The 25,991-nt window shown below is 32.1% G+C and overlaps 3 protein-coding genes across 5 annotated transcripts in view; 1 reads left to right on the top strand and 2 right to left on the bottom strand.

Annotated features, from left to right (window-relative positions):
* LOC105324872 (alpha-amylase) overlaps positions 1 to 1,024 on the bottom strand; it is a 5,645-nt gene extending 4,621 nt beyond the window's left edge. The window contains exon 1 of the mRNA XM_034481451.2: positions 815 to 1,024. Coding sequence (XP_034337342.2) covers positions 815 to 854 — 40 coding nt within the window. The 5' untranslated portion in view covers positions 855 to 1,024. The remainder of the gene's footprint in view (positions 1 to 814) is intronic.
* Positions 1 to 4,872, top strand: part of LOC109618305 (U8 snoRNA-decapping enzyme) — a 10,249-nt gene extending 5,377 nt beyond the window's left edge. The window contains exons 1-4 of one of the 3 annotated variants that reach the window (XM_020065725.3): positions 2,443 to 2,507; positions 3,470 to 3,697; positions 4,112 to 4,378; positions 4,557 to 4,872. In XM_020065725.3, the coding sequence (XP_019921284.3) occupies positions 3,494 to 3,697; positions 4,112 to 4,378; positions 4,557 to 4,757 (672 nt within the window). In that variant the 5' untranslated portion in view covers positions 2,443 to 2,507; positions 3,470 to 3,493 and the 3' untranslated portion in view covers positions 4,758 to 4,872. Of the gene's footprint in view, positions 1 to 2,442; positions 2,508 to 3,469; positions 3,698 to 4,111; positions 4,379 to 4,556 lie in introns of those variants that run through there. The other 2 variants (XM_034481453.2, XM_034481452.2) reach the window with 2 other exon arrangements.
* LOC105324858 (nucleoporin 88) overlaps positions 4,867 to 25,991 on the bottom strand; it is a 22,087-nt gene continuing 962 nt past the window's right edge. Inside the window, exons 2-15 of the mRNA XM_011424071.4 lie at positions 25,823 to 25,991; positions 25,248 to 25,373; positions 24,782 to 25,057; positions 21,637 to 21,823; positions 21,200 to 21,374; positions 12,758 to 12,856; positions 12,554 to 12,629; positions 11,418 to 11,522; positions 10,658 to 10,807; positions 9,849 to 9,971; positions 6,489 to 6,635; positions 5,948 to 6,074; positions 5,264 to 5,382; positions 4,867 to 5,103 (exon numbers count right to left, since the gene is read on the bottom strand). The exon at positions 25,823 to 25,991 is cut by the window's right edge and continues 1 nt beyond it. Of these exons, the coding sequence (XP_011422373.3) occupies positions 5,040 to 5,103; positions 5,264 to 5,382; positions 5,948 to 6,074; positions 6,489 to 6,635; positions 9,849 to 9,971; positions 10,658 to 10,807; positions 11,418 to 11,522; positions 12,554 to 12,629; positions 12,758 to 12,856; positions 21,200 to 21,374; positions 21,637 to 21,823; positions 24,782 to 25,057; positions 25,248 to 25,373; positions 25,823 to 25,991 (1,943 nt within the window). The 3' untranslated portion in view covers positions 4,867 to 5,039. The remainder of the gene's footprint in view (positions 5,104 to 5,263; positions 5,383 to 5,947; positions 6,075 to 6,488; positions 6,636 to 9,848; positions 9,972 to 10,657; positions 10,808 to 11,417; positions 11,523 to 12,553; positions 12,630 to 12,757; positions 12,857 to 21,199; positions 21,375 to 21,636; positions 21,824 to 24,781; positions 25,058 to 25,247; positions 25,374 to 25,822) is intronic.

Genomic DNA, 25,991 nt, shown 5'->3' with positions numbered 1-25,991 from the left:
GAGTACAGAACAATGCTTTTTTTATCACTTAGAACTGCGCAGATGCAGATTTAAACTGAAAATTAAAAAAACCCAATAATATGAAAGGGGGGTCATTGATGTCCAGTCTACAACCATTTGTTGAGAAAAAGGTTGCACATTTAAAGGGGCATGGTCACGGTTTGGTCAAAAATTATATTTCCGATTTTAATGTTTACAATGCTTCAGTAAGGCATTTTTAATAGGCAACCAAAATCTGAGTGTCATTCGATGATGTATAAGCAAGTTATATAGAGCTTACAATATGAAAAGCTTTGCTATGTAAACAAAGCTTTTTTTTACATTTTGGATGTTGAAGTGAAAATTCTAGTTTTAGACCTAAAATGAATGTGTTTAACGTTAGAAACTGCTTATTTATGCTTAAAATGAATAAAAAGATAGGCAAATCAGGTTGAATTTTTTTTACAGGTATATTGAGTCTATGTAAACAAAAACAGGGCACGAGCCTTGTTTGTATGACAAAGAATTGCAAGCTCTGTATCTTGCTTATATTTCTACGACTGATTCTCAAATTTCATTTAATCATTAAAAACGCATTCCTAAAGCATTGTAAATAATAAAAAAAACAACAAAATAAAATTTGACCAACATCGTGACCATGCCACTTTAAGAAGTAGACTTGAAATTAACAAAACGCAAAGTTAAAGTTCAAGGCAGAGGGACAATACTGCCAATACAACTGGACATCGCTGTATTAACAAATTGACGACACTGAACTGGAAGTGTTTGGTATACTTGATTGTCAAATATTTGGGGAAATAAAGACGACACAAACCTTGGACGAAGCCACAAAGCAGCAACACGGGTACCTGCATTGCCCAGAATTGACTGACACAGCTCACCTGTGTGGCTACCTGAGTCCACGAGAACGCAATTATTGACCGTTATCACTTGTAATCCTCGGGTTGTTTAGCTAAGTAGCTTTGGACCAGACTGTGTTGATCCCATGCCTGGACATTAACAAATTAACAACATTAACTTGTCAGAGATATGTACACATTGGTTGGTGACATAAAAAGACTTACTTTAAATATATTCTTTATGTTTAAAGCGTTTACTTACATAAGCTAGGAATGTGTTCATTTTACAATACATGTGTACACATGTACATATACGCCTACGGTACTTTTTTTTTTTAAATTAAATATGTACCGAAGAAGTTTTTTTTTTTTTATAATGGTGTTTTATGGATATGTAACATTGGCTGTAGCAGGCACCTTTAATTAATCTAGAGGATATCTAGATAACAACTGGAGAGAGATTTCATATGAATTCATTATAAATGACTTAAAATAAATGTAATGTTTAAGTGCATTAATTTATTAAATGGGTCATTTTTTTTTAAGTTTGGTTCATTCAAATTTGGACAGGGGCGCACAAGGCGTTAGATACCCCGCTCTTGGAGTAATGAAAACGAACTAGAACCATTTTAACAAGACCTTGGACTTTCAGTAGGACGTAGCTATCTCATTCTTGCCTCAAAACAAGTTAAAAATGACTCAAAAGCCAGACAAATCTTGTTGATTTCAGAGAGCCATGGCTGAGTGGCTGACAATGAAATAGACAGGCCTACGTCACATTGCTGTTTGACAGAACTACCCAAAGTCCAAACTCTTGTTAAAAAGGTTCTATTATAATTTCAAGTGTATCAAAAAAATAAATATTATTTTTTGGCGTGTTCACATCGTTTATCGTATATATTTCAGAATGCAAGTCAATATTCTGCTTTTACTGTGTAAACACAACAGATATAGGTTTCCAAATTATGCTGCACAGTTTTTTATGACAATATATCGAAAATTTACTGTTCTAAATTGCAAATATTAGGTATAAATCAGGGACGTATACACTTAGTATATACGTCCCTGGTATAAATAGGTCTATATAGACTCTTTTATTTAAGGATGAATTTTCATTCACTTTTTATAATTGATTTATTAAAGTGGTTTCCACAAAAGCGGTCACTTTATTGATAAGTTTAAAAATGTTAAAATTATTCAGTTTCAATACTGTGTCAACGTAGCTCGGTTTGATTGATAGGCCTGCAGAAGCTGGTGTTTGAGTCAAAGAGAGCGTTTTCTTTTTTATTAAAATATTTAAACAATACTCTATTGAAAACCCTCCAGAAAACGATCATACATCCTCAAATATAAAGTTGTGTTTATAGGTACAATGCACGTTTGTTAATTCAATATTGGTTGCTGGGGAATTGTCCAATACTATCAAAAAATATTAATGTCGCTATGGTCTCTGCGCTCTACAGTCAACACATGCAGATGATTTAACACCCCCCCCCCCCATCGGAAATTTTTTTTTTTTTTTAGTTTTTGCTTTTTATATCGTTCAGTTTATTACTATTCGGAATTATTTTGGCTACAAGTATCCATTTCGATTTTTAAAGTTATATACATATCAGCTGTTTCCTGTGTTGAAACGACAACCTGTCACTTCACAACAAGTATTGAACGGTTTGTTTTCCCATTTATTTATCGAACAATATTTTCAGGATTTCCTTAACCAACTTGATATCAGCTTTTGAAATTGGTTATGGTACATACATGTTTACAAACCACAAGGGCTTTGTGTTAAAAAAACCCCCATCGAATGTTTACCAGCTTTTACCTCCGACGGAAGAAAACTCTTTTTACTCAGAGTTACCCACTTTTTTAACGATGTTTTTTTCTACACGAGCCCATGTGCACTGCAACTGTAATCACTAGCACAGGGGCTCGGTTGTCAGACACCGAAATTTATAACAATTTTTTCCCGAATAAAAAACTATACATAAATGGTCATTCAATATATGTTCTATGGTATCGAAATAAAATCAGCCGTTAAAATCGTCCTCTATCGTCGTTTTAAAAAATGTGTATCGTATGTATATAAAAAAAAGTACATATGATACACATTTTTTAAAACAACGATAAAGGGCGATTTTAATGGCTTATAAAGTAAATGATGTCGTAAAAATGTTATGTATTACGGTTTGGATTCATTTAAAAGGGTATATTTGATACCACTAGTTTGACAGGTGCAGTGTGACTGTCATTCAACATATCGAGTCTAAATTGGGTTATAGAGTGCTGGCACAATGCACCAGAGGCTCTGGATTGAAGTCCCTGATTGAGAATGAGGTGCTGGTCACTTTGCCTCAAAATCATATTGCCCCATGCATGAGCACCCCAAATAGTTTAATGCCCCAGTGGTTTTTAATGGGTATCCCAAATATTGGAATGCTGATTATATTTATTTAATCATGAATTACTTTACACATTTACATGCCACATTCTTTGGTGGTCTTGGAGTGTTTTCAACTTTTAAAACAGTTTGTAAACATAATGGAAAATTCACAATCTCCTGTCTACTAATTTATCTAACAAAATTCAAAAGATTAGTTAGCACTGATAAATAAATATCAATCTTCTTTCAGATATCAAAATTGTCATAATTTCAAATGGCTGACATTGGATGGGGACAGTTGCAAGCCTACGAGGCATATGGACGAGCTGGGGACAAAAAGGAGGATTTCAATATTATATCATATGAAGAAGCTTTATCAGACAAGTATTCTTCATCCAAACATGCTTCACATTCCATGTTGTTTGCCAGAAATGATGCTATTCTATGGGATTTGTACAACACACGGGGGACAGTGTTGGTAATATTTTTACCCATCATTATGGGTTATTATTATCTTTCTGTAGTTGATAAATGAAATAATTATAAAATTGTCAGTTATTTATCATGAATATGAAAAAAAGAAATTTCAAAGATACTAAGTTTGGTTTGCAAAATCTATACATGTACATGTCTATTAAGTGTTCATTGCTTGGGAGAATTTGTGATTTGTAATTCTTAACCAAAGGCTTCTGATGTTGAAACATTTCTTATTTAAATACAGTAAGATAATTAGAAATTATCTTACTATAAATAAAAATTGCCATGTGCCTGAGCTCTTATATAACAACATCATGAAACCATGTTTGTCTACATTTAAAATATTTTAAGTGCTTTGACATACAAACTAATTATATAAAAAACTCTATCAGAGTGCCTTAATACATTTACTTAGATGCAGATGCGGTTTGATGGTTTGCTGGGATTCCCAGGAGGATTGGTCGATCCAGGTGAACACCCTCTAGAATCTGCCAATAGGGAAATGGTGGAAGAAATTGGTCTGGATTTAAACATATTGAAATTGTCAGACAGTGACCATGTGGTTTCATTTGTGAACAGTGACAAAAATCTTGTTTTACATTTTTATGGGAAAGAAATCACTTTGAGTCAGTTTCAAGAAATTGAACTAGGAAATCTGAAGGCTCCAGATTATGGATCAGAGGTAAAAACAAGTTTGACCACTTAATGAATAGATCGTTTTTAAAAACTTTTAACTTATATTTTCCTTTTAAACATGCATCACATTCCATGATTTTTGCCAGATCAATTAATTGTCCACAAATACAAATTTGATGTCCTGCAAAATGATCCAAAATAATTTTTTTCTTTTTCATGAACAGACACTAGGGGTGATACGCCCTCCACTGTTTACAATGGGTGATGGGTACAGAGGACTCCCAGCATTCCTTTCTAACAGCTTTGCAGGAAATGCAAGACAAGAGCTGCTCATTGGTTTACAACACTTCAAACTTCTCTCTGAGGATGAAATCCAGGAGGCTGTGAAATCATGGCTAACATTTCAAATTAAAAATACTCAGTAGACCAAATTTTAGAATATTACTGTAAATCCATGTCCTTTCATAATATGCATTTCTATGCATGTTGTGATAACTTGTTGTATCAACTCTACAATTTAGACCAAAATAAATATATTTTTAAGTAGTGTTTATTTATTTAACAACAAAATCACATATAACAAATACATATGCACCAGATTTCTGAGTTGTCTTTATTTTCTGGTCCTGCCAACTGCAGTGCATGGGAAGCAACTCCAAGTCACAATTTTCAAAATGTCTATTGTTGCAATGATACATGTTTAGTCATCAAACTCCAGCCTCTAGTTTTAATGAGTTGACTCTCTTCAATAAATTGCCTAAATCATCACCCCTGAAATGCAAAAGAAATTCCATGCAAAACAGTCTGAATGCAGTAAGAGACTTCACAAATTCTAATTTGTGCCTAAAACTTTTAAAAATAGAATGTTATTTTGACTTGTTTCATTATATGTCAAGTTCAATAATTATAACTTGATATAAAACCAACTTACTCTTGTTGGAGAACCTCCCGTAGCTGCTTGAGTTGACTTGACTTAAGACTTGGACTTGAGAGTTGTCTGTTAGGAGTCTGTGATATCTGCCTCCTCTGATAATCCTGTTTGATCTTCAACTACAGAAAAAAGAGTCAATATCTTTTATTACAAGTATGACTATATCATTAAGTTTTCAATTTCAAATTAATTATGAACAAAAACAAATACTGCAAAATTTGTAGAAGAGCACTGTAAACTTAACCAATAATACATGTATGTTTAGTTTGTGGTTGGCAGTATTCGGGGGGTGGGGGGGGGGGGGGGGGGTGTTAACACTTGTAAACCTCTATACTAACCCTTGCATTGATTACTGACTGATTTTTACCTGTTCTAAGATATCTTTTGATTTTTTCCTTTTATAGAGACCTTTCGGTGTTAGCTGTTTTAAAGATCTTTTGATTTTTATCTGTTCTAAATATCTTTTAAGATTTACATGTTCTAGAGTTCCTTTAAATTTTACCTGTTCTACAGATGTTCAGATTTTAGGTGTTCTACAGATGTTCTGATATTATCTTTTCTAAAGATGTACTGATTTTACCTGTTCTATAGGTGTTCTGATTTTACCTGTTCTACAGATGTTCAGATTTCACATTTACTAGAGATGTTCTGATTTTACCTGTTCTACAGGTGTTCTGATTTTACCTGATCTAGAGATCTTTTGTATATTTCCAGCTGCTCCTCCATAGTTTCTAGCTCTCGCTTCATACCTCTCTCAGCTTCTGACATCATTGGCATCTTTTCTTGTAATCTTCTCATTACCTCTTCAATTCTTTATATAAATTAAATAAAAACATTAAATATAGCAAATCCTCAAGCTTGCTGTCAAGTTATTGTTTTTACATAGGTGAATTTTTCTATTCTATTTTCTACCGTATAAATATATTTATAAAGCTGGAATGTAATAATAGGAATTTAAAAGAAAATTAAGCAGAACAAAGATAATTTAGAAACACTCCGAAGCAAAAAATGAAGGTTTTGCGTTAAGGTTATATGCAGTATGTATAATAAAAATAATAGTCTCATTTTTGCCATATACAGAAAAAAACCCCCACCCACAAACAAGTCAATTAGGGAATGGAAACAGATTTTCCAAAAAATGTGTTGGCTTATCAGCTAGAGTACTTTGTGAAAATCATCAAGTGGACACTGATATTGATGACAACCCCCTCCCCCGACTACATACCTCTGGAGTATCTCCTCCTGTTTGTCCTGACAGTCGCTGTACTTTGTGGCAAGACTCTCTGCCATGTTCCGGACATGATTCCGGGACACCTCCAGACTCCGGACATCCCCCTCCTGCTGGGCCCTCAGACTTCTCAGCATTCTTGTCCTGTTCAAAAACCATAACAACACAAATTAATGTCTCATCTGAAAAGCCATGAATTTTTTTTCATCCCTTAATTTTGATGACTTCATGCAGTGTTTGAAGCTCTCAACAACAAAAAACAGGTCAAACTGCAATTTATTTATTATTTCTGAGGAGCTAAATGTTACATTTCTGCAGCAAATTAATGACAGGTACATGTAAGGCAATGTTGACATCAATTTCTAAAACCTTAATCTATGCATGTCTCTATATTATGACCAGAACACTAAACTAATATATGTACAAGATTATAATAAGAGCATACAAATCACATCTTTTAAAATATGTAGATAAAATTGACAGAGACTTGATTTAATGTACCTTCATGAAAATTTATTAATTCAAATTCCATTTGCTGATTTAGTATTTCCAATTAAAATTAGTCCTTAACACCTGGTTCGTTTTATTAAAAAGAGATTTTTCAAAAATAGATACATGGATTTTGTTCACAATCATACAATATACACAGGTATACATTAAGCACCTGAAGCCCCTTCTGTGACCATGACCTTGACTTAGTTTACATGTGGCATCTCAGTTTGATGAAAGTTGCAGATTTTACATGGGGTACACATTTTAATTTTAGTTGGCCTGAGTATGTTGTTCTATTCACAGGTTCTAAGGTAAGGAGAATAAAATCTAGCTCGTATAAGCTATGTGTTCAAAAAGTGGCTTGTGCAATCTAGCTGCTTCAGTTTTACAACATTTTACAAATTTCAGAGTTTGAAAAAGAATATTTATTCCCAGCAACTAGATTTCTTAATTTCCCTTGAAAGAGATACAGAGAAGCCAGCCATTGTTCTCATGGGAATGAGGACAGTAAAACAAATATAACCTTTATTATGATAGTTTGTTTAAGTTTTTAACTTGTTCGAGTATGTGTGAACCTGGTACTTCACTTTATGTGTTAAATATTCAGCAAATCAACTTACAATTATGGAAAATATTGAGATGGTGCATTAAATCATTGCAATAAAAAATTTCAAAAATATGAATTAAAAAAGAATTTTTGTTTTAAAAATGCTACACGAAAAGTGCATCATATTAATATTAATAATATATTAAACTTATTTGAACCTATCAATGGCTGATGCAGGATTCACTGTCTTGAAAAATCTGACACGGGCCCCCATAGTCAGCTGTACATTATTTTCCAATAAAAATACTGTCACAGCGTGGAAATATAACTGTGTGGAAGCCACCTCATAATTCACCTGTTCGGGCTGTCAAAATGTGGTTGACATCTTATTTTTGTGACAAGTTGAAATCGCAGTAATGTTATCTGTCAGGCTCGTGCATATATTAATTATTGCAATTGATTAACATTTGGACGCTGGGCGGTCAATCCTATAGGGTCAGCCCTGGTTTGCTTGGGTCCCTGGGGGCAATAATCAAACAGTTACAGACATGTCTCCATTCTAATTCAGACTTTGCATATTGTCGTCTGTATTTTCCAAGTACCAGTATCATTAAAAAACCATCTAACTCTAACTCGACCTTTGTACAAATTCCACATATAAGAAAGAGATTAAAATAAATCAAGGTCGCCACAAATGCTTTGTAATAAAGAAAACAGTTGTTTTTCACAGGTAAACTGCACCAAAATAACGATGTTTATTGTTCATTGTTATTCTGTGGCGTGCTACGTGCTGTGAAGGAGTTCAATGAGCTGGGCATGTCAACAAGCACAACAAGTAATACTGGTTTTATGATTTTGTGTATTGCTTTCTTGTATGAAGGTCATCAAAATATGACAGTGTTCAAACCTTCACAACACCCTGTCATTCTTGAATGGAGACTGATTTCTGTGTCCAATTAGACCTATAATATTCTCCATAAGAGAATGAGAAATTCTGAGTACTGTAAATTCCCAATTAAACGTGAGGAATTAATATCCGTGTAAAATCGTGAGAAGCATCCTTCGCAGATTTTAAAATCTCGCCATTATTTTCTGAGAGTTGAAAACTATAAGAAATAAGGAGAAGAGTTTCATGTTCGCGATTTAATATTCTCGCAATTTGATACAAAGCAGCGGGATCGCAGAATTAAGTACTTGCATAATATAAGGAATTTACAATATTAGATTTTAGGTACCTGGTAACTTAGGGATCAGAAATATTTCATGTTTACCCAAAGCATAAAATGTGTATGTATCAAAGTTAATTAAATATCAGTAAAACATACAACTAAGTTATAAAACCTAAGCTGGTTATCCAACCACAGTTATCTCTCTTGTTGCAGTGTTACATGTTCTACTGTTCAATGGCTCTAGCTTCATAAATTATCTTTACATAGAGAAAATTACAAATAATGTTTGAATAAAATAAAAAATTATTTCAATTAATTCTGCCCCCTTTTCATCTGTATTGCATGTACAAGCAGTGTGATGGTACTTATCAGTATCAGAGTGTTATTTTGTTTTTTCTTTCTAGCCTTTTTACAAAGTCACATTGTTTAAGATATTTATTTGTATAGATGCACTATAAAACAAATCAAGGTAATAACCCATCCCCAAATGATTTTCAAAATATCAACCCAGTAGATTAATGCTATGACGTCATTGTGGATTTGCATAGATTTAAACTCTTGACGCTAACTAGTTATAAATGCAAAATAAAATTATCATTTCTTAGAAAACTTTAGTCTGTATTTAGAGGCCAAAAACCCAATTATAGATGATTTTGAACAGATTTTGAATCTGCAGAACTCCTTCACCACCTAACACTTATTCATAATGAAGAATGCATGTTGTATGGGTACACATGAGTGATTAAAAACATACCTGGTACTTTGAAGACGTTCGTTTGAAATTCATTAAATGATAGACCACCCCTATAGGCAATTTTACAATCCCTATGGTACTTTGTTCACTTGATTTATCATGGTAACCACAATTCACCTACACATTCACTTGTTTTAATAAATCTTTACAGACTAGTGATTGTATTCAACGTAAACAAAATACAACAACAAATAAATCACAAATTTTTGTATTGACAATGGTGCACACCAAATCTAATAAGTACATCATAAAATGTAAACATTTACTGAGAGTAAATTGGTTTATGCTCTGAATAGCTAGCCGATACATGTACCATTGACAAAATGGTTTACTCTCTGGGTAACAGGATAAAATTGTTACTACATCTTGAATATTTCCCTCTTTCAGCTTCCTACCTTTTCTGTATCTCCTGTTGAGCATGTTCTTGCTTCTGAAGATACTCTTCTCTGAAAACTTGTGTGGCACGTGTCAAGAGCTGAAAACATTCTTGCTGAGATATTTCTGTTTTCTTGTCAAATCTGTTAAAAAATAGCATCAGTATAAATATTCCCTTTAATATGTATTAATTTAAATTTTTCTTTTACAAAAAAAATCACTCGTTTGATTTATTTTCTTCACATCACAATGCAGAATTTATAAGATATAATTAACCCAATCACTTCAAAATTCATTGAATTAATAATCAATGACACTTAAATTACCACTGGGAAGACACAAGGGTTATACAAAAACTTTCTTAAAAAAATAATTGGATGGAAAATGGATTTTGTTTTTTTTTTAATATCAAGTTGAAGAAATTGAAAGCTGCAATTAGAACAGAGTGAATTTGTTGAGGCAACTCTTTTTGGGAATGCTTAATTTTGGAACATTTATGCAAATATTCAGTCACAAAAACATTTGCAAAAATAAACATTCTTTTTAAACAAATAAAGTATATAATTGAACATCCAAATTCTAACTGAAATTCAGATAAGTTCAGTTAGAGCTGAAGCAATGTTTTTCTGGGTGGGAGGATCAAAAGTGCTTTAGTTAGACATATCTCTATCAAATTCATTACATTTGGTTGTCCTTGAAAATGATCAAATATGTATGATTTTGACAACCAATTACACCAAAATGTGTCACCAGAATTCATTTGTATGCAGTGACATTTCATCAAAATTGAATCTTGAATACCATTTTTCGAACTGAATTATTATCTTACTTCAGCTTTGGGTTGGTAACATTGCGTTGCAGAATTTTCTTAATGTATAAATCGAATGGCTCCCTACTCAAACGACGTAATGGTGATTCGATTGTGGTCGGATCTTCATCAGTGTGTAAAGGTCCAGCACTGTCTCTGTACCTACTCGGACTAACCATTTAGTCACAAAATAAAATAAAAAACATCAGTATTTGGGATTTCAGCAAAGTTGCAAAAATTAGCATGTGTATTCCAAAAGTTTTTGCTGAAAATGTTTACAACAAAACTTGTTCGTTATATTACATTTTACTGCAATACTTTCTTTAAGTCTTGATAAAAAGTTCAGAATGGGCATTGCAGAATTAATATAAATATACAGCAGTCATGAAACTTGTATTAATTATTTAAAGCATAATATTTCTACCTAATTACATAAATAGATAAATTTCAAGTGAAATGCATATGGTTTCTTTTAAATATTTCAAATATTTTCTGAATAGGTAAAAAAAAACCAAATGCATATGGTTTCTCTCAAATATTTTAAATATATTTTAATGAGTATAAAAATCCACCAAATTTCTGTTAGAATGCAATAATAACAAAATAATTCAAAAACAAGTTTATTTGACATAATATGCAAATGTGCTATAGATATGAGAAATTAACATTAAGCGTTCCGCCACATTTTGGCATATCAATTTTTCTCAATGTGTGTTAATTGTCCGAGCATGTTAAGCTGTAACACTTGACACGATCTACAGGTGCTTGCCAGCATACATACCACAGGGGGAGGGACACAAGTTCATAGTCCCAGGTCAAGGTCAGTAGGGAGGGCTCCACTGATAGTCCCCTCACCAGGCCCAATCCCAGCACCGGGGCCACCGGACTTTGGGGAGAAAAAGGAAAGAAGAAACACAAGTTATCATAATTCTTCTCATGTTTCAAAATAATTTTTAATTTTAATAAAATTTTGGTTAGACAGAGATGGTGGCCTGAGGCAATGTAATCATAGTGAGAACAAGAGTGCAGAGACCTACACTTAATGTAACAACAAAAGCTGACACCAATGTTTATTCCGTGGATATTTATGTTAATGAAACAAAAGAAAATTTAAAATGGGGGAAAAATTATGAGACCTCCTTATTTTTGAGCGATGGTATCTCTTGTTAGGAAATGCAGGTACTTGTAATCCATAGGGTTTCCTGATTCAGCGGCAGATATCAGAATTCCAACAATTTAATTCTAATCTAATCCGTGATTAAACTTAACAGGTCTCTGATCGGTACTTCCAGTAAAAATTAGCATATATTATTGTGATGCCTACATGCATCATATTTCAATTTATATATCCCCTCACCTGATATTCTATAAATAAAACCAAAAAATTTACATTTAAAAGCCATAAATTTTCCTAAAGTAGATAAGACAGTGTACAAAATTACGAAGATTTATGTCTAAAAAGAAGTCATATAAGATGATAACATTGTTTTGCCTTTATTCATCAATGTCTCAAATATAATGCGCAATAATAAAATCAGGAATTGTCATCTGTATCACACAGTACCATGCTAAACATTAAAAATAAAATCAAAATTCTTTTTCATTGTTTCAAATTGTGATTAGAATTGCAGATACAGCGTCCAAATAAAACGTATCCGCTACAGGTTTATTGCCTTGAAAAACTACGAAAATATAAATATTTGGTTTTTATCCTGTTCTTTTTTTGTCTAAAGATGAATGGTTTGAAAAAAAAGCCATGAGAGAGAGAGAGAGAGAGAGAGAGAGAGAGAGAGAGAGAGAGAGAGATTTTTCTTTAATTATATTCTTGATCTTTATGATGAAGATAATTCTTTCTTAAATGGAGTAAATTTCTTCTATATGCTTAATAAGTAATGTGTCCATGAACAGCAGCAATACCTGGATGGGAGTGGTTTAGTACAGATCAGGTGCTCCACAATGCAGTCTTCTTGCTCAGGTACATTCTCACCTACGTCTGAAATCAATCCTTACAACCATCAACTTGCTCCACGCATTAAAATTAAATAATATCACTTTCATGTCAAATTAAATGCCAATTTTTTCAGATTTTACATTTATATTTCATAAACCATTAAAGCTTACTATCTGCAAAAAACTTTTGATATTCTTGTATCCATGGTAACACAATGGTGTGGACGCCAGCTGAGTGAATGCAGTGATATCGGTCAGGAGCCATGGGGTCTGAAACAAAAAGGACAGATTTATTACAACTATTACAATGGAAATGAAATGCAGACCAATATGTATATTACATGTATCTTGTGTTTTACTAAGTGCATCAATCTTTACAAATACAATATACCAATAGGAAAGTAGTATGAGTTATGCAAGCAAGACTTCATGAATGAATGCAAAAATATATCAAAGTACCTAGATATAACTATAGTAAATGAATGTACCAGCTTTATTATATCAAACATATATCATCACACACACCATTCAAATTTTTGTGTTAAATGTATGCTTATGAAGAAATGTAGAAATTAAATGAAGTAGCCATTACATAGTCGTGAAAAGAGTCATATCTCTTTGACAGCTAAGAAGCTTATGAATAGACTTGAATTAGTGTCAACATTTTAAATTGACATATAATATTTCCATTAACAATATAAGACAGCTACATAGTTTTAAAAATTCATGCATTAATTGTTCAAACCTCCTAATAAAACTAGTATATACATGAAGAGGCAATATTGTAATTTTCTTTGTGTCTATTTTTTAAAGATTAGTATGCATGATCTCCCAAAATGTACACCTATGATATTTTCTTGAAAATAATTAATGGTATGGGTTAAAATGTTTCATAGATAAAAGAAATAAAAATAAAAATAATTTTTTGTTCTTAAACTGCAGGTGAAATATTTAGAATCAGCAGGTTGACTCCATGGAAAACAATCCTGCAAGGTCATATTTTTCCTTAGAGCTCCAACCACCAAGTACACATTGGTCATTTTTCATCTCTTTTTGCCTGTCAGCCATAGAACCAGAAACACTCTCATCAAAACCTAGTCATCTTGAAAACCATGCCTATAGGTAATGACCAAAAATTCACCATTTTGACAGCAAATTTGTTACAAATCACGATTTGTATCTCCCTTGATGAAACTTTTGACAGTTGCTACCAAATGCTTTCATACTGTTGAATCAATGGGCCTCAAGATAGCTTGATATCTTGTGAAAGAACTGAGGTTAACCATAGAAATACAAAAAAAATAAAAAAATAAAATAAAATAAAAATCAAACAAACAAGACATTACTGTATAGTCAACTTGTGCAAAATCCTGCTTGATACAGAAATATTTATATTTTTCAGTGTCTTAATTTGCCTGTGATAACACTGAAGCAATTTTGTACTATACAGTGTCCAATAAATTTAAAAGATGTATAATTGGGGCGCAAGCGGGTCTGCTTATTTATATTCAAATATTTAATGGTACAATTGCTAAAAGTTGTAAAATATAAGTAAAAAAGTTTCAAAATAATTAATAAGCAATTATTCTTTGAATTATTCTAAGGTGATAATTTCAGTGGGGGTGCTTTGACCTTACTGGATTTGATCACAAAATTATCGCCTCATAATATATTTTACTCAAATAATGATTCCTTATTCCTTCATTAACACTAGATTACTAGTGGGTGGAAAATCTGAGATTCGACACCAAATGAGATAATTAAACAATTGCAATTAACACATACACTATCTATTAGTTCACTCATATCTTCCTTTAAAGTTTATATAAAAAGGCCTTAATTATTATGCATAAAGAATTATTCTCACTTGTAAGCTAGGACCCCCCCCCAAAAAAAAAATCTAAGATAACGTTCTCTAATGTTGCAATTAGTTACAAAATAAATAAGTACATGCTCTTGAAAAAAATTACTTTGATTTTGAATGAAAAAAGAAAATAGCAACATAGATAACAAAAAAGTAGTTGAACAAGCATTCTGAGAGTATTGCATGAGCAATACACGTCCCCTACCGGTTTTTGGAAATTGTGAAAACAATGCACTGTTATGCAGAATATCGAACCCGAACATTAAAAAATTGGAATATAAAAAATTAATTTTCTCGAAAATATGTCAACCAGACGCTACAAAAGTGTAAACTTGATCTGTAGTTTGACATTTTGAAGCTGTTCAGCAAATTTCATATTATTCCTCAAACGCATAAAGAAAAAAAGTGTGGAAAACTGAACTGGTACAAACAGATGGACTGACGGATGCAGAGGAAAGCTATAGTCCCCTCCGGTGAAAACCGGTAGGGGACTAATAAAACTAGGACTCTTGTCAATTCCAGTCAATCCTATAAAATTAACTGAATGCTTAATTAATCAATTATATCACTTTGTTACATCTTGTGGCATTTTCACCAAAACAGATCCAAACTGCTTCATAATTGTGTGTATATCAAGGTCAGCACGAAATTCTCATTATCAAAATTACAGATAAGACACACAAAATAAATGTCAAGTATGATTAAATATTTTTCCCCATGAATGTTATTCAACTTTTTGGGGGCAAAATAATTAAGAAATAGATTAATGGATATCTAGTTCATCTTAATTCAAGAGAGAGAGAGAGAGAAAGAGAGAATAAAAAATATTTCAGAGTTCTGACGTTCCTTTTTTTTTTTTAAAATAAACTTAAAGGGTTGGACAAAAATTGTGAAATACTTATCAATTCCACCATCTTAATAAAACAAAAAGATTTTGTCATAAATTTATTGATTTTAACACATTTTACTTTGCCAATAAACATAATTGCATTAAGCAGCAAACATTGCATAAATAATAAGCTAAAAATCATTATTTACTGAAAAACACCCGTAGGTTTCCTTTGGGTTCAAAACTTTAACTAATTTGAAACTTTAACATGAAGCTTTTTCCCCCCGATGGTTTAAAATAGTCTTACTACGGCCATAAACATAGCCAAATAATATGATTTAACTCAAATATAGAAAAGAAACCTTTTACTCAGAAATAAACTTTTGTCATTCTTAATTTGAAATTTTATTAGTGAACAAACTTTATTCTAAGTAATCAAGCAAAATTTCTTCCTTTTTGCTCTGTGCATCCATTCACAAGGGTCTTTCACACCCATCGTCCACAATCTGGGATATATACTTTTTATAATCATAAATCACAAGAGACTGATTAAAAAAAGTTATATTTATACATATATTTAGTGAGATATTACTTGAATTGCAATATCTTTTTTTCTTATTATCTATTAATCTTTATTTTTTCTATCCAAAATGGCTTCTTTCCCCGTCTTTTGACTAGTTTTACATTTAAAAATAATATATTCTAAAAATGTTCACTTAATCTTCTAGTTCTAAGAAACTTTTTCCAAAAGGTTTGGACCCCCCCCCCCCCCCCCCAAAAAAAATAAAAATAAAAATAAAAAATCATCAAATATTGAAAATTTAGTAGAGCATGCAAAAAGTGCATGATTCTTAATTATATACAGAAATACTACAAGACCATACACATTAGCATCGCATGGTTTATTGCGCATGTTTCAATCAGCCCGTCAAATATCACCCTGCAGTTACAACTTCTGGTCGTTGACCTTATGCTCACTTATTTTTTCTGGTCACTTCTAACATCCAATAATCATAATTCTCCTCAAATTATGTACATTTAAGTACTAGCATTTAAAGAACATTGCAAAATTAACAACTGTTGAAATATTACTCTAATTCAAAAATAAATGTTGGCTGACCAATTATAACACTGCATATATCTAGTTTTTTTATAGCCTTTAATTGCAATCAGTTCATATTTTCAGCAGCTGTATAAGATTTTTCAAAAGGTTATCATTTATGAATGAAAATGTCAATTTTACCCAAATCTGCTGAAAAAGTGAATGAAAGGATAATTCTGATAATTCTTGTCCTAAATCTCTGTAATTAACAAAAAAGTCAGTCAATGTTGTCTTTATATCCAAAAATATATTTTCATGTTAGGAGGCTCAAAGAAAGGAAGAAAAATGCCAACCTTGTTATTCATTCAATGGAAAAAATTTAAAGAAAGATACCGGGGGTAATACCCATCCTAAAAAAATATTTTTTTAGCCTTGAAAGTTATGAAATACAAAAGATATTTAAAACTTAACAATTAGAACAGTGCACAGAAAATAAAAATGGCATCGACTATTAAAAAAGAGCGAGCATTTTTATCTCGCATCTTTTATCAACTGCTCACCCAATATACAATCAAAGTATTAAGCATTTATTTATTCATCTTCAACTATTAATTTATAACATTTTCATATACATGTACGGTCAAGTATTTCCAACTTATAATCATGTATGTATGGGGTACACTCTTACTTGAATTTAATCTATCCACGACTGTCAATTTATCCATATAATTTAAACTTCAATCTATCATTTAATTGAATTACTGTAGATAGGCATATAATCATGATGTTTTTAATTTCACTATCATGTTTGCGAATGCGATTTATCATTTTTTTAGCAAAATTAAACCCATCATGAATACTTAAAGTAGTTTTCAAAAATTGTTTCATTTCTTATATTTTTGACCAATTGGTTTTCTTGCAGCATGAAATTAGAACCATTATAATTGATACTTTTGGAGAAATCATGTAATTTTTATACCATGAAATTAAAACAACTTTCAGGCAATGACTTGTAAAACTTCGAATCATTATCAAAGTTAAAATATTTGACACAGCTAGATTAGGAGCATGTGATTTAAGATATAATCAGTGCACTTGGTTAACAAAAACTTGTTTTGATCACTCCTTCTTTAACCAATAGATTCACAAATTCATGACATTCAATGCATATTTTAAGTATTGAAACAGGATTGATTTTAAGCTTGCATGTGGCTCATATTTTTTCCATATTTTTTCCAAACTCATTCAATGGCAGCCTAAAAACAACTACTAAAATGATTCAGTAAGTTTTTCACATAATGTAAAACCTAATTTTTCAAATTAGCATATGATTTGTATGATTCTTTTAAAAATTAAAATCACACATATTTTAAATTATGGCTCATTTTGAATAAGTACCTCATCTCTCATATTCTTTGCAATAAAATATTGTTTTTTTTTAAAAAAATGAATCCATATCAATTGAGTTCAGATATCACTTACAGGTATTTTTAAGTATTAAATCATTGATTGGCTGCATGAGCGAGTGAGTTAAAAATTGCTCATAACTTTTATAATTATACAAGTTCTCCAAGATAGCCACTGTATTAAAAGGATAATATTTGTAAAAACATACAGGTATATATTAATTGTACTCAAGTGCAAGTATAGATATCTTTCATAAGTATTTTTGTAATTATCAAATATTAAATTTCTGAGGGTTTATCTTTCTTGTTGACCACCTGTTGACCCCTTATGGACATCTGTGAGAATTTGAACCATTTAAATTGTTAACATGGACACAGAGCTAACTAAACTTGCAGACTTTTGTTCTAAAAAGCTTTTTCATTATACTTGAATTACCGTAAGTGTTGTTAAATTTGTGATAAATTAGTATGGTACATTAATGAAAGCTAATTCTTACATGTTAGCTTTTTTATATTAGGATTAAAAACACAATATTTCATAGTCAATTTCACTTATTTTGAACTAATCTGACATGCATAGTACAAAAAAACTAGGTTGCCCTCTAAATTTCAAAATATTTCAAATATGGCTGACTATCAAGAAAATTAAGAAGAAGAAATCAATGACTTAATTTCCTCTGTTGTTCAGAAAACCCATTCTATAGGACCAAAACTTGCAGGAAAACTGTATATGCAAAAGTTAAAAACAGGAATGAAATTTGTCATTTTCTTCACATCCGGGCTATTGTCTACAAAATAATGGGCAAATGCACCCAATGAATGTTCTCTAATTCACAAAAACATTGAATTTTTTTCTGAAGAATAAAACAACATCCTTTGCCACCATTGGTTTATAAATTCTCCACCTATTATCTTTAAAACTCTTTTAACTAATGGACTGTCTGGTAGAATTAGTGCCGATGGGTAAATTTTCCAAACACAATGACAGAGACCCTATATATAGTAAATATTAAATTTCTAACATAAATTAAAGGACATAATGATTAACAATTCCTGTCAGGCATAAATTCTGAAAACCAAACTTCAAGTCTTGGGAAAAGTTGGAGAGAACGCAGAAAATATAAAGTATGTAAAAAAAAAATTGCCAATTAAAGTTCACCTCCGGACAGATGAAATATGACTCAAAATTGTTCATACAGTGTTTAAATGTTAAAAAATATGATATAACATGCAGAACTCATCAAAAATTTGTTTTAAATTTTTTGCATGTGTGAAGAGTACTTTTGAATCCTTTCTTTCTTTAACATATGCTTTTACAAAAAAATGGTGAACATAAATTGCAAGTCCTGCAAAAATTTGTCTATCGTAGTAACTACTATTAATAGTAATAATTCATATGAATGTAATAATCATGAAAACAGAAAAATATGACTCTTAACAAATCTAATGAGAAACAATCTAATATCCCATTATATAAACACTCCTTTCATTTGGGCCATTCAGTCAGGATAACTGAAATAAACAACATCATAGACACGTGACGATTTGGTCCACACAAACCGACATTATACGCCGTTCCCTTGTTTATACTGTTGTGGCATAGGCTATGTCTAAAATAAACTGCATTTACAAAACAAATATCATTACACCATGTGCATTCTGTGTCAGTGAAAGCCATCCAACTGAGGCAAATTAATGGGAAATTAATGAATGAAGCCCAAGAAACTTCATTAATGCCTTAAAAAGTCTACATATTCATTTTCTGTGCATAACTTTCAGTCACTTCATTATTTATCATTTTATGAGGATTTCAACAAAATGCTAATATTATTCTCACTAAGTTGGGTGAAAAATTAAGTTGTTTGTCTTTTGGCCTCATAAATCTGTACCATCTATGTCTTCTGCTCTGTTAAGAATTTATTTACCAGTAAATAAATATATAATCATGCTGTTTTTGTTCATAAACATTCAAACACTAAACTGTCCTCGAATGACTTGTTTCTCTATATGGCTATGGCCTCCATTATGATTTCGTACATTTATTACCAGTAACATCTAATAAGAGAAAGTATTATCAATTCACAATCAGACAGTCCTGTGTCAGCCATAATAAAAGTTCCAAGACTGAATCCCTGATGTTTCATTTTTATAAAAAATTATGAAAAATCTGTTTCTGAATCAAAATCAATTACTTTTGTTTGTGACCTTGACCTTCAAATGAACTCAGTATGGCTACACAATGACCTTGAGTAGTGGAAAAATTTGCTCTTAGTTGAATTCTTTGGATTTATCCTATCAAAAGTAATAAAGGATAAATCTATAGCTGATTGAATAAACCATAGTTCTGTGGTCTTAAATGTATGATATGCATTATTGATTGTTAATTGTCTTCAGACTAGCATAGATTTTATGATATGTTCACTTTTTGGAGGATCTCTCACTTATACCCACAGACTCATTGTGCCTTAGGAAAAGTTTTAATTAACATTTTGAATTGCAAGAAATTTTTACTTCTATTTAAATTAAGACACAACTACAAAAATTTGCAATCAAGATTATCTGGAAAATAAAATACGTACATAACACACACTATGAAGACAGGTTTGCTGCAAGACTCTAGCAAAGCTAGCGGAAATTTTTCACAAACGAATAGGAAATAGTTTACAGTAGGTATAGCCAAAACATTACAAGTCATTCTTTCTAAAGATGAAGGTAAATATTAAAATGTAACCATGATAACGAGACAATTTCAGTTGATTTTTTTGTAAAGATTGCATATACAACCCACGTACCTTTCATTCTTACTTCTTACATGAAATGAATTGATTTTTTGGTAGTCAGTATAGTCATTTTGAAAGCTTAAACAATTTTAACAAAAGTTCAAGCTATTCTCATTTCTGATTCACCGGTATAATAAATCATTTAATATAAACGTTAAAAAAAACCTGTAATAAAATTAAGACAGTGATTTAAAAACTTGTTTCAAAGATACTGAACACACTATACTCATGGACACTCTGTGGTTGAAGTAAGAATCAGATTGCAAAACCATACAAGGCTTTTGGAGAGCTATCTGAACTTTTACACAAGAGTACATTTGAGATGAAGGTTGAGCCGAATCGGGAAGAAGAATTACTTTTTTGGAAATGATTTTGCTCACAAATCTGCTAAGGACTTGAGTTTTACACAGATTTGCCTTGACCTTGACCACTACCTCAATTCAAGGTCATTGAACCAGTGGGCCCTCTACAGCCATGGCCCTCTACAGCTAAAATGATAGCCACAAAAGACCGAGGAAAAATTGTCTCTAGCACTTCAAAATAAACATGTTTTACTGTACTTGTTATATGTACATTTTATTTAAAATCTCTCTTCAATTGTGCAAATACAGTGAAAAATACACAATTTTTAATCAGTAGGGGTGTAAAAATAACTACATAAAAGCATGAAATGTCCATGTGTCATTGGTTACCTTTGATTATTTTGATTGGACAGGTAAAGGTGTCTTCTATGAACTCCTCAGTTTTCAAGGAGGTGGTTGTGAGGGAAAGTTCGAGTTCCACGCTCTCGTAAACATAGAGGGAGACATCATCCGGGGCCTCATACAGCAAGCTGGTATCCGTGGAGATCACAGATTGAGTCTCTGACTGTAATGTATCTCAAATTGAAATTCATGTACAGACAAGTAACACTACTCAACAAAAGTAACTCATTAGTAATTCATTTATACAGGAACATGAAAACAAAAACCAGATTAAGATATAATATACCAATGCCAGCTACCCCAGTACATGTATCTGATTATACTGTAGTCTTTATCATGACTCAATTAATAGCAAAACAACACAAAAATTAGTCTAACAAAAACAACATTTCAATAAAATAAGATCAGAACATTAATTTGTAAACCTGAAGATTGGTGTCCTCAAGGCTAGACTGCATCACTAGACAATGGTGTAGCTTTCCGTCCCTGGTCCCAATCACTAGCACCGAGGGAACCGTTCCTAAGACGGCAATAGAACAGGCATCTACCCCATAGTTGTCCTCGGCGGGAGGGAGCATCACTAGAGGCCCCTGGAGACTCAGCTTCTGGATGCTGCCAATTCATCAGAAAACAACATGTTACACTTCTATAATCGGTGTTCCTAAAGACTTTCTAGAAAACACAGAGGATCTGGGGTGAGGGTGTGGGTGAGACCCAAAAACGGGTAAGAGTGCCACCATTCTGGCATGAACCTCTTCAAAAAAGTGGTGTTACTTTAACAATGAAATTCTTTCTTTGGCGATTCATGTGGGATATGAAGGTAGCAACACTGCAGAAAAAATACATAACCCACATCAGAACTGGTTAGAATTTGATCGTGTAGATTTCAGCCCTGTCAGTTTCTATAGAGCTATGAATCACACCCAGTTTTCTTAAGAAATAGAGGAGGAAATACTCGGTCAATGTATATGTTCTCTTTATCTAAGCAAATAGGCATGGGTAAAATATGACAAAACAGCAATAACTTAGTTAAAGTTATTCATTTATTTACCAACATATTATTCATTTATTTGCCAACTATAACTTAGCCAAACTTTATCAATTGACCCTTTAAAGGAGAAGTAACCCAATTATTGTGAAAAGGTTAATAGGTTATGTTACATGATAATCTGGTTTTCTCAATATGCAATGTCCTTAAAAATTAGTTAAACTTTTCCATGTATTCCTAACAAAAATACAAGTTTCATCATGAACAAAAATGTTTTGAAAAGATTTTGTAATTCAAAAAGCATGTCAGACTTTTTAATAACTGGGAGGGTTAGTTGAACAGCAAACTCATTTACAGGAATAAGTATGATTATCTTCAACTTCACAGTGTGGAAACGTTTGCTCTAAATAGTATTTACAGTCTAAAAAAAACATTCATAACAATTGAAGTTCAGATCTCAATAATAGCGATATAGAAATTAGATTTCACCGCTTTTCAATAAGTGGGAACATGAGGTCATATCAACCTAAATTGCATGGTATATGTATTATACAGAAAAACTTGCGTAACATTCGAATTAAAGAACATTATAATTGTTTAAGTACAATACCATGCAATTTATGTTAACATACGCTGTATAATAAGAATAAGTCTACCATATCTGTTACAATTTTTTTTTTAAAAGACCCATAAATTTCATAATGGAAAGCCGTGGGCTAGTCAGTTTAAAACTCAGGCTTGCTCATTTTTACCAACTGCTAGTCCAACAGGCTAGCAAATTGGGGGGAAAAGATCCTTGGGTTTTACTTTCATTTTTCAATTAAATGGGTTTCGTTTGAATGAGAACTAGTTAAACTGTCTATATCATCAAATTGTTTAAAAACAATTGAATATATGTGCATATATATTAAAGCATCCTAATCACATTGATCAAAGCATGAGCAAACCACGTTGTTTGGATTTACTGAAACATGGAAAAATTCAGCAGAGGTCAGTAAAGGTGAAAGGTATGATCATACAAAAAGGAAAAGAAAGTTTGAAGAAATTTGGAGTGAAAAGTTCCAGTGGGTTGAAGTGGAAGAAAAGTCTCAGCCCTTAACTTCAAGTGACGCCGACATCCGTGACTTTATGTACTGACTTACTGTAGGACTTTTCAAGAATATGCGAACAAATCTAGTGCTTTCTTCAGGGGAACCAATAATTTCAGAATTGAATAAATTGGTTTAGATTTTAGTGGTCAATACAATAACATTCATATTTATGAAAACTTTGTTGAAACCAATAGTCAAACCACCAAAATCTAAACCATTCAACTTATGCAATTCATAGAAATAGAGAGATAAAAACAAAGAATCAGATCTTGATTCAAAACTGTATTATGGTATGAATAAAGTTTATAAACATGAAATGTGGTATCTCTGAAATGAATTTATTTAAAATGATTTAAACAGCTGTAATTGTGTTATACATGTATCTTAATATACTGCAAACCAGATTGATAAAATTATAAAATATGATAGTAATGATCGTTTGTTTGGCTATTTATATCGCCTAAAACATTCTTAAGCTCATTGTTTTGAAGAAGTTCATAGGGTAGTAACTCTTTAGCTTGGGCTTGTAACTTTTACTGACACTAGCCCCTGGGCTAGAAGCCAATTTTTGTAATTGCATGGGGAGATTCTATAAAACCGGATGGCTATTTCTGAAGCACAACCATAACGGAATGAACAAAAAATACATAAAAGATATAGTTCAACTAATTGTGATTTTTATTTAGCATCCTTAAACCAAAGGCAAATCAATCTTTAATTACATGTACCTAATTAGCACTCAGCGTGAGATATATATTTGAATTGCCATTAAAAGCATGCAGATGAAACTAAGTGGGCAGATTACAGAACACAATTTGCTGTAGTTCTGAGCAATTTGTTCTAAAATAATACCTCTTCCAATTAACAGACTAGACAAGATCTGGTTTTCACATTTATAAAATATCAAAATGACAAGGAAATGTTCAGGGACTACATGACTTGGCCAGATTATAGAATACGTTGGCATTCACATCTTACGAATTGAACAAGTTTTACTGCAACCTCATTATGACTGGCATTCAAATTCACCCAATCGAAAAAATTCTTTAGCGGACTCCTTCATCCACAAACTTACTCCTCAATGAACTATGAAACAAGTTTCAATTTATTGAACAAGTAATTCCTCAACATTTTGTCCCCATGAACCTGTGAAAAATTGAACATTATCTACGAAAATTGGCCCCTTTACGAAATTTAATGATTCCACAGTATTTGAATGAAACTGGCACCTTAATGCCTTAATTTTCAAAGCACAGAACCAAGATTCTGGTTAATGAATTAAAAAAAAAAAAATACATAAGATTTCTACATCCTACATTTATTTGTAATCTATATGTGTCAGATTGAAATCAAAGCAAAATTTAAATTAAATGTTAAGACGTCTTTTACACTTTGCTTAATTTTGTTCAACAAATAATTACATTAAAAGACTCCAAAGAGCTCAAACAATAACAAACACATTGTCAATTGAACCTCCCAAAAAACACCAACCTTGAAGGGTCTGGGGACAGGTCTGTGTATGCAATGACAACATCACCATTTCCAAACACAATGTAAGCAGGCCACACCACATCAGGACTTGTAAGAGTGGAATGGAACCGGTTCTTTCTTTTGAGTTCCACAGGAGGGCCGAAGTCAAAAGATGCTGCTACATCGCCTAGAGCAGCTCTGTATGAGGTTTTGGAGGGAGAATCTGTCAGGTCCTGCAGGGAGTCACCCAGCGTCACAATGTGAATAGGAACATCCGGCTCCCTCAAATCATATGTACTGAAAAAACAAGATCATACATGAATATGATGCATCAGTGAAAATGAGATGAGGATAGTCAGCTTATAAGATATTAGAACATTTTTTTTTAACTTTAAAGACATATTGAAATTGTTCCATATATACTAAAATGGAATGACAATCTTTAATAAAATATTTCGTCTGTAAGAGCAAAGATGATCTAATAGACCTGAGGAGGTTGTCGGATGTGAGGAGTGTCATATGAGAATCGGTTTCGCTGCCTGGATGCCAAGCCACCTGTAGAAGCTGGACACTTTTGTGACTTGTAAAGTAATGTTCTGCGACGCTGGTTGTTCTGAAAAGATACATATCATCCAAATTTCACTGTTTCGTAATTACTTTCCGTTATAATATGGATAAATTAAATGCAAGATCCTTTATTCAAACTAGACATTGGACAAGCTAGCAAGGTCAGAAAATCTCATTGTATCTGGACCTAATACTGTGTTAGTAGGTCAAATTCATGACATCTATTATCTGTAATTACTTTTTGGGTTAACAAGTCACAATTTTGTAGGAAATTTGATTTAAAATATAGAGATGACAAAAAAGTTTACCAATAGAATAAAACAGAATCTCCTTGACCAATAAAAATGTAGAGATTTCCATCTTTTGGTCTACATCAGACCAAAATTTTGCTTAATATATAGTTTGCAACACACAGAGATTCATTAAATAAACCACATAATTGATTCAAGTTTAAAAAAAAAAAAAAAGAAAAGTTCAGAATTTCTCTTCTCTTACTTGCATGTTACTGCTGGTTTCCCTCCCTCAAATTCTGAATACTTTCCCCATCTTTGAGGCATTTCCAAAACCATAACTCCTGAGCTTCCCCATATGGCTAGAAAACTTTTTGATTGGTTGAAATCAATCCCATCAACATCAAACCTTGGAGGATCAGTACATAAAAGAG

Source organism: Magallana gigas, chromosome 3 (assembly GCF_963853765.1).
Source record: "Magallana gigas chromosome 3, xbMagGiga1.1, whole genome shotgun sequence".
Taxonomy (NCBI): Eukaryota; Metazoa; Mollusca; class Bivalvia; order Ostreida; family Ostreidae; genus Magallana; species Magallana gigas.
This window is presented reverse-complemented; position numbering and strand designations above follow the sequence as displayed.